The 11,846-nt window shown below is 63.7% G+C and overlaps 1 protein-coding gene across 2 annotated transcripts; it reads left to right on the top strand.

Annotated features, from left to right (window-relative positions):
* Positions 1–1,563: 1,563 nt before the first annotated feature.
* On the top strand, positions 1,564–7,638 carry THY1 (Thy-1 cell surface antigen). 2 transcript variants are annotated; one of them, XR_007767698.1, is made up of 5 exons: positions 1,570–1,626; positions 4,248–4,329; positions 4,466–4,801; positions 5,474–5,996; positions 6,380–7,638. XR_007767698.1 is itself a non-coding variant. In XM_050910938.1 (4 exons), the coding sequence occupies exons 2-4, from the start codon at positions 4,293–4,295 to the stop codon at positions 5,584–5,586; spliced, it is 486 nt and encodes a 161-aa protein (XP_050766895.1). In that variant the 5' UTR covers positions 1,564–1,626; positions 4,248–4,292; the 3' UTR covers positions 5,587–7,638. The 2 variants fall into 2 exon arrangements, 1 of the variants encoding a protein (XP_050766895.1); XM_050910938.1 differs by having other exon boundaries at positions 1,564–1,626; positions 5,474–7,638.
* The last annotated feature ends 4,208 nt before the right edge of the window (positions 7,639–11,846 follow it).

The raw sequence follows: 11,846 nt of genomic DNA, 5'->3' as shown, positions 1-11,846 counted from the left end.
CGATCTGCTCGCAGTCACGTTAGTGGTAGCTTTCTGTGTCAGTTTGCCATGCCTTTAATCCCATCCTTAGCCAGCACTGTCAGTCTGTACCATCCTGGGTCACCAGTGTAGTTGTGTTGCTGTGCACATGCAGCTGTGTAGGACCCCACAGCCTGGGTACATTTGATACCCAGCTGCCACAACAGATAGGGTCAGGCCTTTACGCTCCTCATGGCAGCACACTGGGAACCCTGCTGCACACTCCCTGGGCACCACGGGCCCCCCAGCCAGCCTGGGTGTCCAGCCCTGTTTGGGGCAGCACGCCCGCAGCCCACGTAGCGAGCATGCAGCCGGAGACAAGATTTTGTAGAATTAGCAAAACCCCGCTGCACAGCCAGCTTGCAAAACCTCAACACTCGAATGTCACCTGGGATCAGGTTCTGCTGGAGCGGAATATGACTTTTCATATCAACTTTCACTGTGCCAGCCCTTTTTGCAGAGCCCAGCCAGAGGGTGTGGGAGGAGGTGAGGACAGGGCAGGTCATCCTGCATGCCTCTGCTCCTCCCTGGGGTGCCTTGGGACCCAAACTGCCAGGGAGAGCAGTTCCCTGATGCTGCCCTCCTCTTCTGTCATCTACACTTTGCCCAAGAGCAGGGAAGAGGTCTTTTGCCAGGCTGCTTTCTCAGTCCAAAGACATTTTGCCTGTGCAGAAGCAGCTCTGCTTAGCCCCTTGCCAACCATGTAGTGATAGGAGCCTGTGGGGAGCAAGCCCTTGTTTGCATCCTCACTGCCACCAGCCCTGGGCCTAAAACTTCAGGCTTGTGGCCAGTGGCATCAGAGACAGAGCTTCAGCTGTGTCCCCTGTCATTCCCACCACCGCTTCCTGCATGGCAGACCTGTGTTGCATGGGTCTTTGGTGACTTGGTGCAGGCTGGCCTTGTCGGGCACCTGAGCTCTACTTATTTGGGGAGGGGGAATACCTCCCCCTCCTCAGCAAAGCCCAAGCCAAGCGCTTCTTTCCGCTTCCGAAGCACCCTCCTTTCCCAGCAAAACAACTCCCACGTTGCTGGGGAGGATGAGTGTTGGCAGCTCTTCTGCAAAATGTGATGTTCCCATGGCAATGGGGATCCGTCGCCCTTTCCAGTCTGCAGAAAGAGGGGAACGGTTGGGGGTGGGGGTGGGGTGGGGGTCGAACGGGACCCCCTGCACTGGTGTGTGCCCCGGCCGGGCCAGGCTGAGGGGCCGCCCCGGCGGTACCCCCCTTGTCCGCAGCCCAAGGGGCTTCCTTCCTCCCCGGCCCCCCGCACCCCGCCCGGCGCCGCGGCCTCGGCCAGAGCCCCCCGGGGACCCCGGGGCGGCCGCAGCCCGGGGCGGGGGCAGGCCCGCAGAGGCAGGGCCCCCCCCCCTCCCCCTCCCCGCCCCCCCCCGGCGCCGCAGGGCCGGGGGCCGAGCCTGCGTGACGCCGCCCGGCCCTGATTTGCTGGGGCCGCCCGCCCGGCCCTTCCCAAACTGCGGGAGCGCCGCGCCGCCCACAGCCCCGCCGGGCAGCAGCGCTGGGCAGCAGCGGGCGGCAGCGCGGGCAGCACCGGACAGCGCCGGCAGCCCCGCGGGCGGCAGCGCGGCCAGCACCGGACAGCGCCGGGCAGGTAGGCACGGCCCCGCCCGCCCCGGGCAGCCCCGCCGCCGCGCTGCCCCGCTCCGCGCTGCGGCGACGCGGACCGGGCGGCACCGGGGGCGGCGGCGCGACCCTGCGGGCTGCCGCCCCCGCCCCGCGGGAAGGGCCCCGCCGGCGGGGCGTCGACGGCCGGGAGGAGGCGGGGGGGGGACGGGGACGCGGCTGGCGCCGCGGGGCCGCCGCCGGGAGGGCGCGGGGAGGGTCCGCAGCCCCCGGGCGTGGCGGCGGGGCCGGGGGAGCCTCTTGCCCCTGCCCGGGCGGCGCCCAGCGGCGGGATGCTCTGCCCGGCCCTGGCCGCCGGGGAGAGGCTGGTTCTTCGAGGGCGGCGGCCAGCGAGGGAGACGCTCCCCATGTTTTCGCACTGGTACTGGTGCCCCCCCCTCCCGAGGATCGGGACTGCGGCAGTCCTCCCCGGGCACGCCTGTGCGCACGCACGCACGCACCCGCCGGCCTCGCCCCGCGCCTCCGGCTCCCGCGCGCTGCCACACGCGTGCCCGCTCCCCGGAAGGGGGGCAGCTCGCGCCCCGAGCCCTCCTGCCCCTCGCAGGGCCCGGGCAGAGGTGTCGCCTGCCTCGCTCTTCCTTGCACACCCACGCGCACGCACTGCGCACCCGGCAGCCCCCGTGCACACACCCCCCCACACCCCCCCTCTTTTGCTGGCAGCCACCCCCGAGCACAGCCAGGTTCCTGGGGCTCGTGGTTTCTCCCAGCCCGTCAGCCTGGCTCTCTCCTTCCCCGACGCCCCCACCCCTCCCCCCATCCCCACAGCCCGTTTGTCACCCTTAGCTTGTTACGGTGGCGGACCCAGAGGTACCACCACGGCGTTGCCCCGAGCAGGTGGTAGAGACCACACCGGAAAGCTTTGCTCTGCAAGAGCTCTAGTTGCTCTAATGCTACCGTCCTCATGAGTCCTGTCCCTACGCAAAGCCCCCGGGATCACGCAGGAGCGAGACTTACCTGGCTAGCTCTGCTCCCAGCACCCCTGTCAGGAGGAGAGGAGGGGTACAAGGGATGCAGGGGCTCATGAACCCAGAGGCTAGAAGATCTGAGTGCTTTTGCACATAGATGGGAGGAAGGCCCCCTCTCTGGGAGCTTATCTGCACTGATTTTCTGGAGGAAAGCCTGGCTGTGACCTAGATAGTGTCCCAGGACATTCAAAGAGGAGTGGGTCAGAGCTGAGAAATGACAAAGCAAGGGACAGGGGCCAGTTTCTAGGAACCCGGAGGAGACTCTGGTAGTCTCCTCCGTCATGCCTTTGCCCCCATTTGCAACCTCTTGGTTGTCAAGACCAAACAGAAGGGAATTTTTCTTCCTGGCCAGGGTTCGGGGTTGTGGATATAGAGATCTTTCACAGCTTCAGAGTGAGCAAATGGTTTTGGTATTTCCTCCTAGAATATTATATGAAAGACCCAAAAAATGCTAAAAAGAAAAATCCAGCTGGCTGCAGTGCAGGCAGTTCCTAGCTCTTCCCTGGATGCTTAGCCAGGCTCAGAAGGAGCAAACTGGGGGTCTGCTGTCCCCTCTGCCAGCCTGGAGTCACAAAGGGGCGGTAATTCATCTCCTCCTCTTGGACTTGGCCCCACATCCCCAGCGTAGAGGACCGAATGCAGGGCGCTCGGTGTGTCCTTCAGCCCCGGTGTCTGCTTTGCGGCTCCCCCACCCTCTCCCTCCATTCCGCATGTCTGCGGCTGGATTCCCCATGCGGCTGCTTGGCTGGGCTGCAAACCTTTAATTGATTCCTCTCAGCTGGATTGGACTGTCAGCAGCCCTGGGGTTTTGACAGCACATCCGCAGGCCCCTTACCCACACAGACCAGGAGGCAGCCTGAACAGAGATGGTAACTGGGCCAGGGACCCAGAGGGTGGACTCTGCCACCCCAAAACCCTTCCACCCTGTGGCTGGGCAGGCTCGGCTCAGCCCCTGGAGACTTGGTGCCATCCTTTGGCAGTCTTGGCTCCCTGTCCAGCTGCCATGTCCCTCCTTCTCGCTGCTCTTGGCCCCTTTCCCTCACTGCATCGCAATGAGTCATCCTTGCTGAGCTCACCCGCTGGAGCCGCAGTGGGGCTGGCAGGCCTGGCGCCCGCCAGCGCCAAGGGAGGGTCCCTCACTTGGCAGCACGCTCGCTGTGAGCCACAGCCCTCTGGCCATGATGTGCAGGCACCGGGGCGCATCCTGATTTCTCCTGCCCATCCCTTGACTGGGCACCCAGCCTGGGCACGGGGCAGAAGGAGGGGAAAGCAGCGCATGCAGGCCTCGCTGCAGGCAGCTGCAGTTCTGTGCCACATTCATTTAATGTCTGGTGTGGGGGATCCAGACAGGGAAAAGAGAGCGTGGCTGGCATTGCCTGGGGATACGGAAAGGTGATGCTGGCCAGAGACACAGCGCCCGATTCCCTAGCTCACTGCAGGGCCAGCCGGTCCCTGTGCAGTGAATCAGACGTCACGATGAGGAGCAGGCTATAGAGCATCATTTGTGTGAGAAGAGGCAGCCTGCCCACCTGTGCCGTTTGTGCCCATGTCTGCACCACCGAGTGCCCACGTCTGTGCGCCAGGGCAATGGCCTGGCTCACCACCTCTCCTTCTCCCTACCCAGACTCCCCTCTCAGTGACAGCCACCGCCGGGCACCTCAGCAGAGAGATGAACCCCACCGTCGGCATCGCTGTCATCCTGACAGGTACAGCCGGCAGACGCGCATCCCCTCCCTGCTCTCCAGCGAGCTCAGCCCAGAGCAGCCAGGCAAGGGCCAGGAGGCTGCATGGGCAACCCCAGTGCTTGCTGTTCCCTGTCCAACCCCTGCTTGCCTCTCCCAGTCCTCCAGGCCGCCCACTGCCAGATGATCAAGGACCTGAGTGCCTGCCTGCTGGGCCAGAGCCTCCGGGTGGACTGCCGTTATGAGAACAAAACCAGCAACCCCCTGACCTACGAGTTCAGCATCACCAAGGACAACAGGAAGCATGTCATCCACAGCACTATCAGCGTCTCCGAGAACGTCTACCGGAGCCGAGCCAACGTCACCATGCACAAGAACCTGGTGTGCCTCTACCTGCAGAGCTTCACCACCAGCGATGAGGGTGTCTACATGTGCGAGCTGAAGGCCACCAACGACTACACTGGCAACCAGATAAAGAACATCACTGTCATCAAAGGTGAGATGGGCAGCGGTCCCTGGCCTCAATCCCTCCTTCCCACCTGCTCCTTGGCTTGGCAGGGCCAGCAGAGAAAACCACAACCCCCTATGGCGTCCTCAAACCCTCCCTGAGCCCCTTAACTGTTTCCCAACCCTTACATGCCCTTCCTAATGCAAGCAGAGCAGTCAGCCCCACAGATGGCCTCACTCTGCCCCATCTCAGACTGCTTACCCCTGCCTCTCTTGAGCCCCGCCTCGGGCGCATTGCCCAGGTGTCCTCCCATAGGTGATGCTTCATAGTCAGTCCCAGCAGAGGGGACAAGTCTGCTGGTGAAGGACTGAAGAGGTATGTGGTCCGGAGCAGGAGCACAGTGGGGATTCTCCACACTTAGCAGTCCTCCAGTTGCAGAGCCCTTCGTCTAACCTAGTGCCCATCCCCTTGTCACCTCAGTCGGGCACAGGCAGGGTTATGCTTCCCAGGGTCTCTGTGCCCCCAAAACCTTTGCCGCTACATGGGCACAAGGTGGGAGGGGAAACAAGCAAGGGGCCAGGATGGGACTTGCTGCATTTCTGTGGCAGAGAAAAGGCAAGAAGCTGAGTCCCAGTACTCCTTGTAACACCCAGCCTGGTCCCTGTTCCTGAGGGATTTCATTGCGGTTCTTCTCTCCCTCCCCATTCCCTCTCCTCACAGACAAACTGGAGAAATGCGCCGGCTTCAGCCTCTTGATCCAGAACACTTCGTGGCTCCTGCTGCTTCTCCTTTCTCTGCCTCTCCTGCAAGCCGTGGACTTCGTGTCCCTGTGAAAGGAAAAGCACACACACACACACACGCACGCACACACGCACGCACGCACACACCGAGTACCCCAGCAAACCCGCCTCCCCCGCCAGAACACAGCCCTTGGAAAGAGAAGCTGAACCATTTGGAACAAGTGAAACCTCTCTCTGTGTTATCTCTATATAGCCGTATATCTAACGCTAACCACCGTCCTGTGCCGAGACCTACCATCACACGCACACATGCCCTGCTCCAAAGCATGGTGGCTCCGCTAGGCAGCATTGCTTCTCCCATCACACCTCCCCGCTCAGTAGGCTGGCTGGTTTGCTCATGCTGGGAGCACTGGAGCCTCAGCCCCGCACAGCCCACTTCTCCCATCCCTTTAACTTTTGGGGTTTGCCTGTTCTCAACTGGGGAAAGACAGCTGGATTGGCAGGTAAGAGAGAGAGATGATGCGAGAGCGTGCGGAGGGGTCCCCGTGCTGGGTGCTGTGCCCACAGCCCTTGGAGGAGACGGGGCTGCCAGCGTCCCCAACCTGCCTTGCCCGCTAGCCAGGTGACTTACTGATTTCTCAGCCTGCTCCTTTTGCCCTGAGTCACCCTGAGCGATTGGGAGGGGGCATGAGGCGAGTCCTGTCTCGGAGCAAGCAGGGAAGAGACAGAGGGAGCAGGGGAGGCCAGGCTGGGAGGAGAGAGGGGAGCAGGTCTAGGAGACACCCGTCAAATGCCCCTGCCCCCTTAAGGCTCTTTTGAGGCCCTGGGAGGGGGCTCACTGCAAATGTGCTTTAGCAACAAGTTTTTCCTAATCTGTTTTTTACAGCTGAGCTGGAAGTGAGGCCTCCTCCAGACATCATCTGGTACCTTTGGGCTGCCCAAGCCCGAGACACCACTTGTTCTCCCCGGGGACCAGTCCTTAGCTGTGACGAGAGAATTGCTGCCAGCACCCACTCGCAGTGGCAGCAAGCAGAGCCTCTCTGAGCTAGCCACAGCCCTGCCTTCGCCCCTGCTGCCCTCCCTGAGGCCCCCGGTGCTGGATCTGGGCAGACTAGTGAGGAGGGGGCTCCCCTACGGGAGTGTGACCCCAAGGTCTCTGCAGGGACTCCTCTGCACCGTCACCCTGTCTTCCTCGAGGGAACATCTGGGGGCCCCGATCCTTCCTCACAGCACACGTCCCGGTGCCGGGTCCTGGGTAGGCTCAGCAGCCTTCCTCCAGCACAGTCTTCCTCCAGTCCCACCATGCCGCTGGGAGGAGCCCATGTGCCGTCTCCCTTCTCCCTCCTCCTTTTCACCATTTCCCTGTCTCCATTTAAGAGCAGAAAAGGGCCTAAGGGCAGCCCAGCTCTTGGCCACTGCCTCAGTAAGGCCAGGACCTTCCCAGGGGTCAGCGAGAGCAGGGAGAGGGATGCCAAGCACAGCCCACATCCGCCAGCCCAGGCCTGCCCCAATGCCCCACAGGACCCCGAGGAGCCAGTGGGCTGCTGCCCTGGCCACCCCGAAACCTGGCGGCTCCCAGGCGAGGAGCAGCCCAGACAGCTGTGGGGAGAGAGACCGGAGGGCTGGCCCTGCTGCACCCTCGCCCAGGGGAGGGCACGGGGGCAGGGGAAGATGCAGGCAGGAGCATCCGGGTCCATGGGGTGAACCCCAGCCCTGCTGAGCTACCCGTGGAGCCTGGGCTGTGCCACCACGGCTGAGAGCAATCCACAGCAGCTGCTCCCAACTCCTTGCTCTTCTCCAGACACCGCAAGCTGCCTCCTACCCCCATGCCCATTCCCTGCCCATCCCTGCCTGCTTGCTTGCTGTCTAGTGCTGCTGAGGCCGTGTATAGCTGAGGTCTGGCTGCGCCCAGCTCCCTGGGCTTGCTGGTGAGCGCCGGGGCAGGCGCAGAGCCCAGCCAGCAGAGCGCAGATGCATCTCGAGTCTCATTTTTTTGTGAACATTTGTATTTGTTTCCACAGCTTGTCGTAAAAGAAATTCTGTTAAGGGGAAAAAAAAGAATCCTACAAAAAGCAACAACAAAAAAACCTATCCTCCCGGAGTGTTCCTCTGTCTGCACAATAAAACCCTAGGTTGTGTGTTGGAGCCACGGCCGCCTGTGTGTGCAGTGGCGGGGCGAGGGGCCGTGGCGGGGCTGGGCTCCAGGCTGCAGTGAGGGCAGGGACAGCCTGTGCCCTTAGCCTCCCGGCTGCGGGGTGACACCCTTCCTGGGCAGCCCCCACCATGCCTCTCCCCAGGCCTCCAGCAGCCCAAGCCCTGTGGGAGAGAAGCAGGCAGGGACAAGACCTGCCTTCCCCAGGGAGGGTGACCCCCTCCTGCCCACCTGGAGCACGGACCTCTGCACCCAGGCCCTTTGCCCCCATCCCATCCCTGTCCCTATCCCCCCCGCTCCATCCTGGAGGCCCCTCCTTGCCCCATTGTGAGCTCAGGGCCAGGGCTGCCCACCGTGCCAGCAGGGAGGCAAAGCGGGGTAGGTATAAGCAGGCACCCTGGGGCCCATCCTGGCCCAGCCATCCTCCGGGGAGGGAATTGCCGGGGCTGGGAGCGCGTGTGGGAGCGGGGCTGGGTGTGTACACGCGTCCCTAAGCTCCTGGCTCTGGGGTGGTGTGCCTGTCGTGCCAGGGTCCTTCCTGTGCAGCCGTGCCTGCACGCTGCCTGTGGGGCTGCCAAGGGCCCCCCACATCCTCTAGAGCAGCCAGAGCAGCCATGCACTGCTCCCTGCCCGGGGTCAAGATGCCGCCCTGGGAGCCGGGGACTGTGGGGCATGCTCACCCTCAGGTTTGGGAGCAGAGCCCTGCCACCACCCCCTAACACTGCTGGTGACCCCATACCAGCCTCCCAGAGTGACGCCCAGATGCGTCCCTCGCACGGCCCTCCCTGTTTGAGGGCTGGAGCCAGGCAGGAGGGAGGAAAATGCCACCGTAATTGCAGCCCTCCTAATTATCCTCGGCAGGTGCTCGCTGAGTCATGGCCGCCCAGGTGCTGGCGTACCGTGAGGCCGCACTGCCCTGGGCGGGTCAGGCGTCCGGGTGCGGTGCTGGGTGGGTGCCCCAGTGTCCCCATGGAGCCATGAGGGGTGGGTGCTCCTGTGCCCACACTGCCATGCCAGCTGCCCCATGCTCACCTTTGCTGCAGGCTTAGGGGACACTTCTCCCTACGGCTTGCCCCAAGGAGGGCAAAACCCAGACCACCTCCTCCCCTCACTTTGATGCTCTGCTCCAGACCTTACTGGCAGCCACGGGCACCCCCTCTTTCTGCCTCCCTGACCCCAACACCAAGTTGTGTCCCACCCTGCTCCCTCTCTTAACCCTCTGTCCATCCTTTCCCTCCTGGACCTCCATCTCCCTCCCCAAATCTCTCCCCTCCCCACGCTTACCCTCAGTCATCCTTCTTCATTCCCACAGCTCCCTCTGTCTCCACAGCCTCCCCTCCCAGCACTCCCTTGCCATGGGCCACCAGCCCTCTCGGGTTCATGTCCCCTTTAAGCCTCCCCGAAGCTGGAATGTGAGAGGAGCATTTCAGCGCCCTGTGAGGTCAGATAAAGACACTATATTTATCTAGCCGGTAACCTGAGCCGTGAATTTCTGCGGTGGCGTTTTTACGTGGCCTCACAGCCCTCCGGCTCGGCCCCCTCCAGCCATTGCATCTGCTCCCTGCAGGGTGGAGGAGCTGAGCCGTGGGGTGGCTGCTCCCCCCCAAAGGGCTCGGGTGCTGCCAGCCCCTCTGCATCGCTCACTCTCCTCCGGTCCCAGGGGAAGCGTCCCGAGGAGGCAGGATCGGCTCCCTGCGCTCAGCCCCACGGGCGTCACACCATGACCAGCCGCTCGCCCCCCGCCGTGCCGGCCTCGTGCCCCTGACCAGCCACCGGCCGCCCACCCCGCCGACCCGCACGCAGGTGAGTGGAGGGGGTGCCGCGGGGACACCGGCCCCGGGAGGGGGCTGTGGCGTCAGAGACTCAGAGGCACCGGTAAAACTGCCTCCCTCTTCCTTCGGCTGGGTAAAAACCTCTCCACGGGGGAGAGGTTTGCAGTCTCTACATCTCCAGAGAGCAGGTTCAGAGTTCACGCATGAAAACTTGGCAGCTCTCTGCCAGCAAGCCGCACTCCCCAGCACCCTCCTCATCCCCCAGTGTGGGCAGAGCCACGTGCCCAGGCACTTCCCTGGGGTCCCTTCTTTTTTTCCACTGGCAGACCTCAAAGCAATAACATGCCCTGGGTCTTACGTCAAGGTTCCCCGTGGGTTTGCGGTTTTACTGCCTGGGGGTGGCCCGGGACCGGCGAGTAACAGGTTCTACAGCCGGGTGGGTATGTGTCAGCAGCACAGAGCGAGTCCAAGGTGATGACTCCCAGCCAGCACATGTGGCGTGAGTTTGGACGGTTCTCAGGCCCAGTGGCTGGTAGGGGAAGGGCCCTGGCCAGGCTGGCCCCAGCTGCACGTGTGACCTTGGGCAGGTCCCATCGCTCTAGGGTGTGCGAGTGGTGGGGGGGCAGCACTGGAGCCAGGGCGGCTTCTCCCCGAGTGCTGGAGCAGGGCTGCGAAAAGGGCTGCTGGCAGCGCCCCAGGGCACTGGGGTCTCTGTCTGCTGACTGAGGACACCCCTTGCTGACTCCGGCCCCTTGCAGAGAGCGAACACTTTGCAGCATATTCCCCTCAGGGCTGCTCAGGGCCACCTTTCCTAGAGGGAAATGCAGATACCCAGAGGGATCTCTTGCCTTGTCCCCCTCGGGGAATGGGCAGGAGGCTGTCCCACCCCTCTGGCGCTGTCTGGTGGACATGGAGCCCCTCCGCCCCAAACCACTTGAAGGCTGGAGCAGGCAAGGTGCTTCACACAGGGCCCCCCCTCTGCCTCCACCATTGCAGAGGGCTGGCAGCTCCCATGTAACCTCCAGGCTGGGACATTGTGTCTCAGGGGACAGGGGACACAGCTCCAAGCCTGCGTAAGCAAGAAGCAGCTGTGCCTAACACCTTGGATGGAGCCAGTGCTGTGTAAGCTGAGCCTGCCCTGGGGCTCCACGGCCGCCGAGGGGGACAGCTGCCACCGGGCCATGGGCAGGAGGGCTCCGGCAGAGGACAGCAGCTGGAGAAGGAGCAGGGTCTCTGCTCCTCTGCCTCCAGGGTGAAGGGTTTGCCTCCCAGCTTTGGGCTGAGCTTCCCATTGGGAAGGCTGCCGGAGCTGGAGGCCAGGGCAGGACTCCCCAGCAGCCCAAGCAGCCCCGCAGTGCCTCGGCTCCCGGGTGCCTGGTGCTGGCTGCTGCCTGGCCACGTGATGGCGGACCGGACATTCCTGTGCCTCAGCTTCCCCTGACACCCCGGGAGGATGATGAGGGTGCAGGAGGCCTGACTCAGCCACGCCAGCCCCAGGGCTTTGCCAGGCAAGAGGAAAGCTCAGCACTATTATGGGAAGGAGGGGCCAGGCAGGCCAGGAAGCGATGGGAGGAACCGGGGTTTTCTCACACCCCCTCAGCGCCTCTGGCTCCTGGCACACTCTGCTCTCCCGCAGCCCTGGGGTCCGCTCTGATGTGACATGGGGACTCCGCAGCGCAGGCAGTCCTAGCCGATGCAGCAGTCCTCCGTGGTAAGACCTCTCTTCCCGCAACGCTGATGGGTTAGCTGCTGTGTCTGGCGCAGGTTCCCCCTCCCAGGCCCCGCATCCCTCCATCGGCTCCCCCACATCCCCAGGGCACATGCTGCCCTGTGGAGACCTGTCCTGCTGCCAGAAAGCAGCTGCTGCCCTCCCGCTCCCAAGCCGGCGGCTCTCCTGGGGGCAGACGCGCCCTGCGCACACCCACGGGGAGCTGCTGCTGGTGCCAGTGGTGGCACGGCACAGTGGGAGGGCACGGGCACTGCTGGCAGTGGGCGATGGCACAGCGTGCTGTCGGAGAGCACAGGCACCGCTGGCAGTGGGTGATAGCATGGGGCTGTCCCAGCACTGAGGTGCCTGTCCCAAGCCCAGATCATCTCTGCTGGCTAGGGGGACGGGGGGCAGGGGCAGCCCAGAGAGGGTCCCTGTGCCAGGCTGCTCCGTGTCCCAGCAAGGCAGGCAGCCAGGCATGTGCTCCCTGGGAGCCAAGGGGCTCCGGCGCTCTCACTCCGGCGCCCGTAGGGGGTGCCAGTCCCTCGGCCGGAGTCCCATGTCCCTCCGAGCAGAATTCCCCACTGTGCGTGTCAAATCCTGGCTGGCAGAACCACTCCTGGGCCCTCCCAGTGCTGGCGAGGGCAGCTGGAGCCTGGCCGGAAAGAGCCGGGTGGTTCGTGGAGTCCTTGCCTGGGAGCAGATTATTCACCCCTCAGCC

This window comes from Gymnogyps californianus, chromosome 25 (genome assembly GCF_018139145.2).
Source record: "Gymnogyps californianus isolate 813 chromosome 25, ASM1813914v2, whole genome shotgun sequence".
NCBI classification, from domain to species: Eukaryota; Metazoa; Chordata; class Aves; order Accipitriformes; family Cathartidae; genus Gymnogyps; species Gymnogyps californianus.
This window is presented reverse-complemented; position numbering and strand designations above follow the sequence as displayed.

What these genes read in the sequence shown, in the direction of transcription:
- THY1 (XM_050910938.1), top strand. Translation starts at nt 4,293, where the DNA reads ATGAACCCCACCGTCGGCATCGCTGTCATCCTGACAG. An exon ending in CATCGCTGTCATCCTGACAG is followed by an intron (nt 4,330 to 4,465) that starts GTACAGCCGGCA and finishes TGCCTCTCCCAG; the next exon opens with TCCTCCAGGCCGCCCACTGC. An exon ending in GAACATCACTGTCATCAAAG is followed by an intron (nt 4,802 to 5,473) that starts GTGAGATGGGCA and finishes CTCTCCTCACAG; the next exon opens with ACAAACTGGAGAAATGCGCC.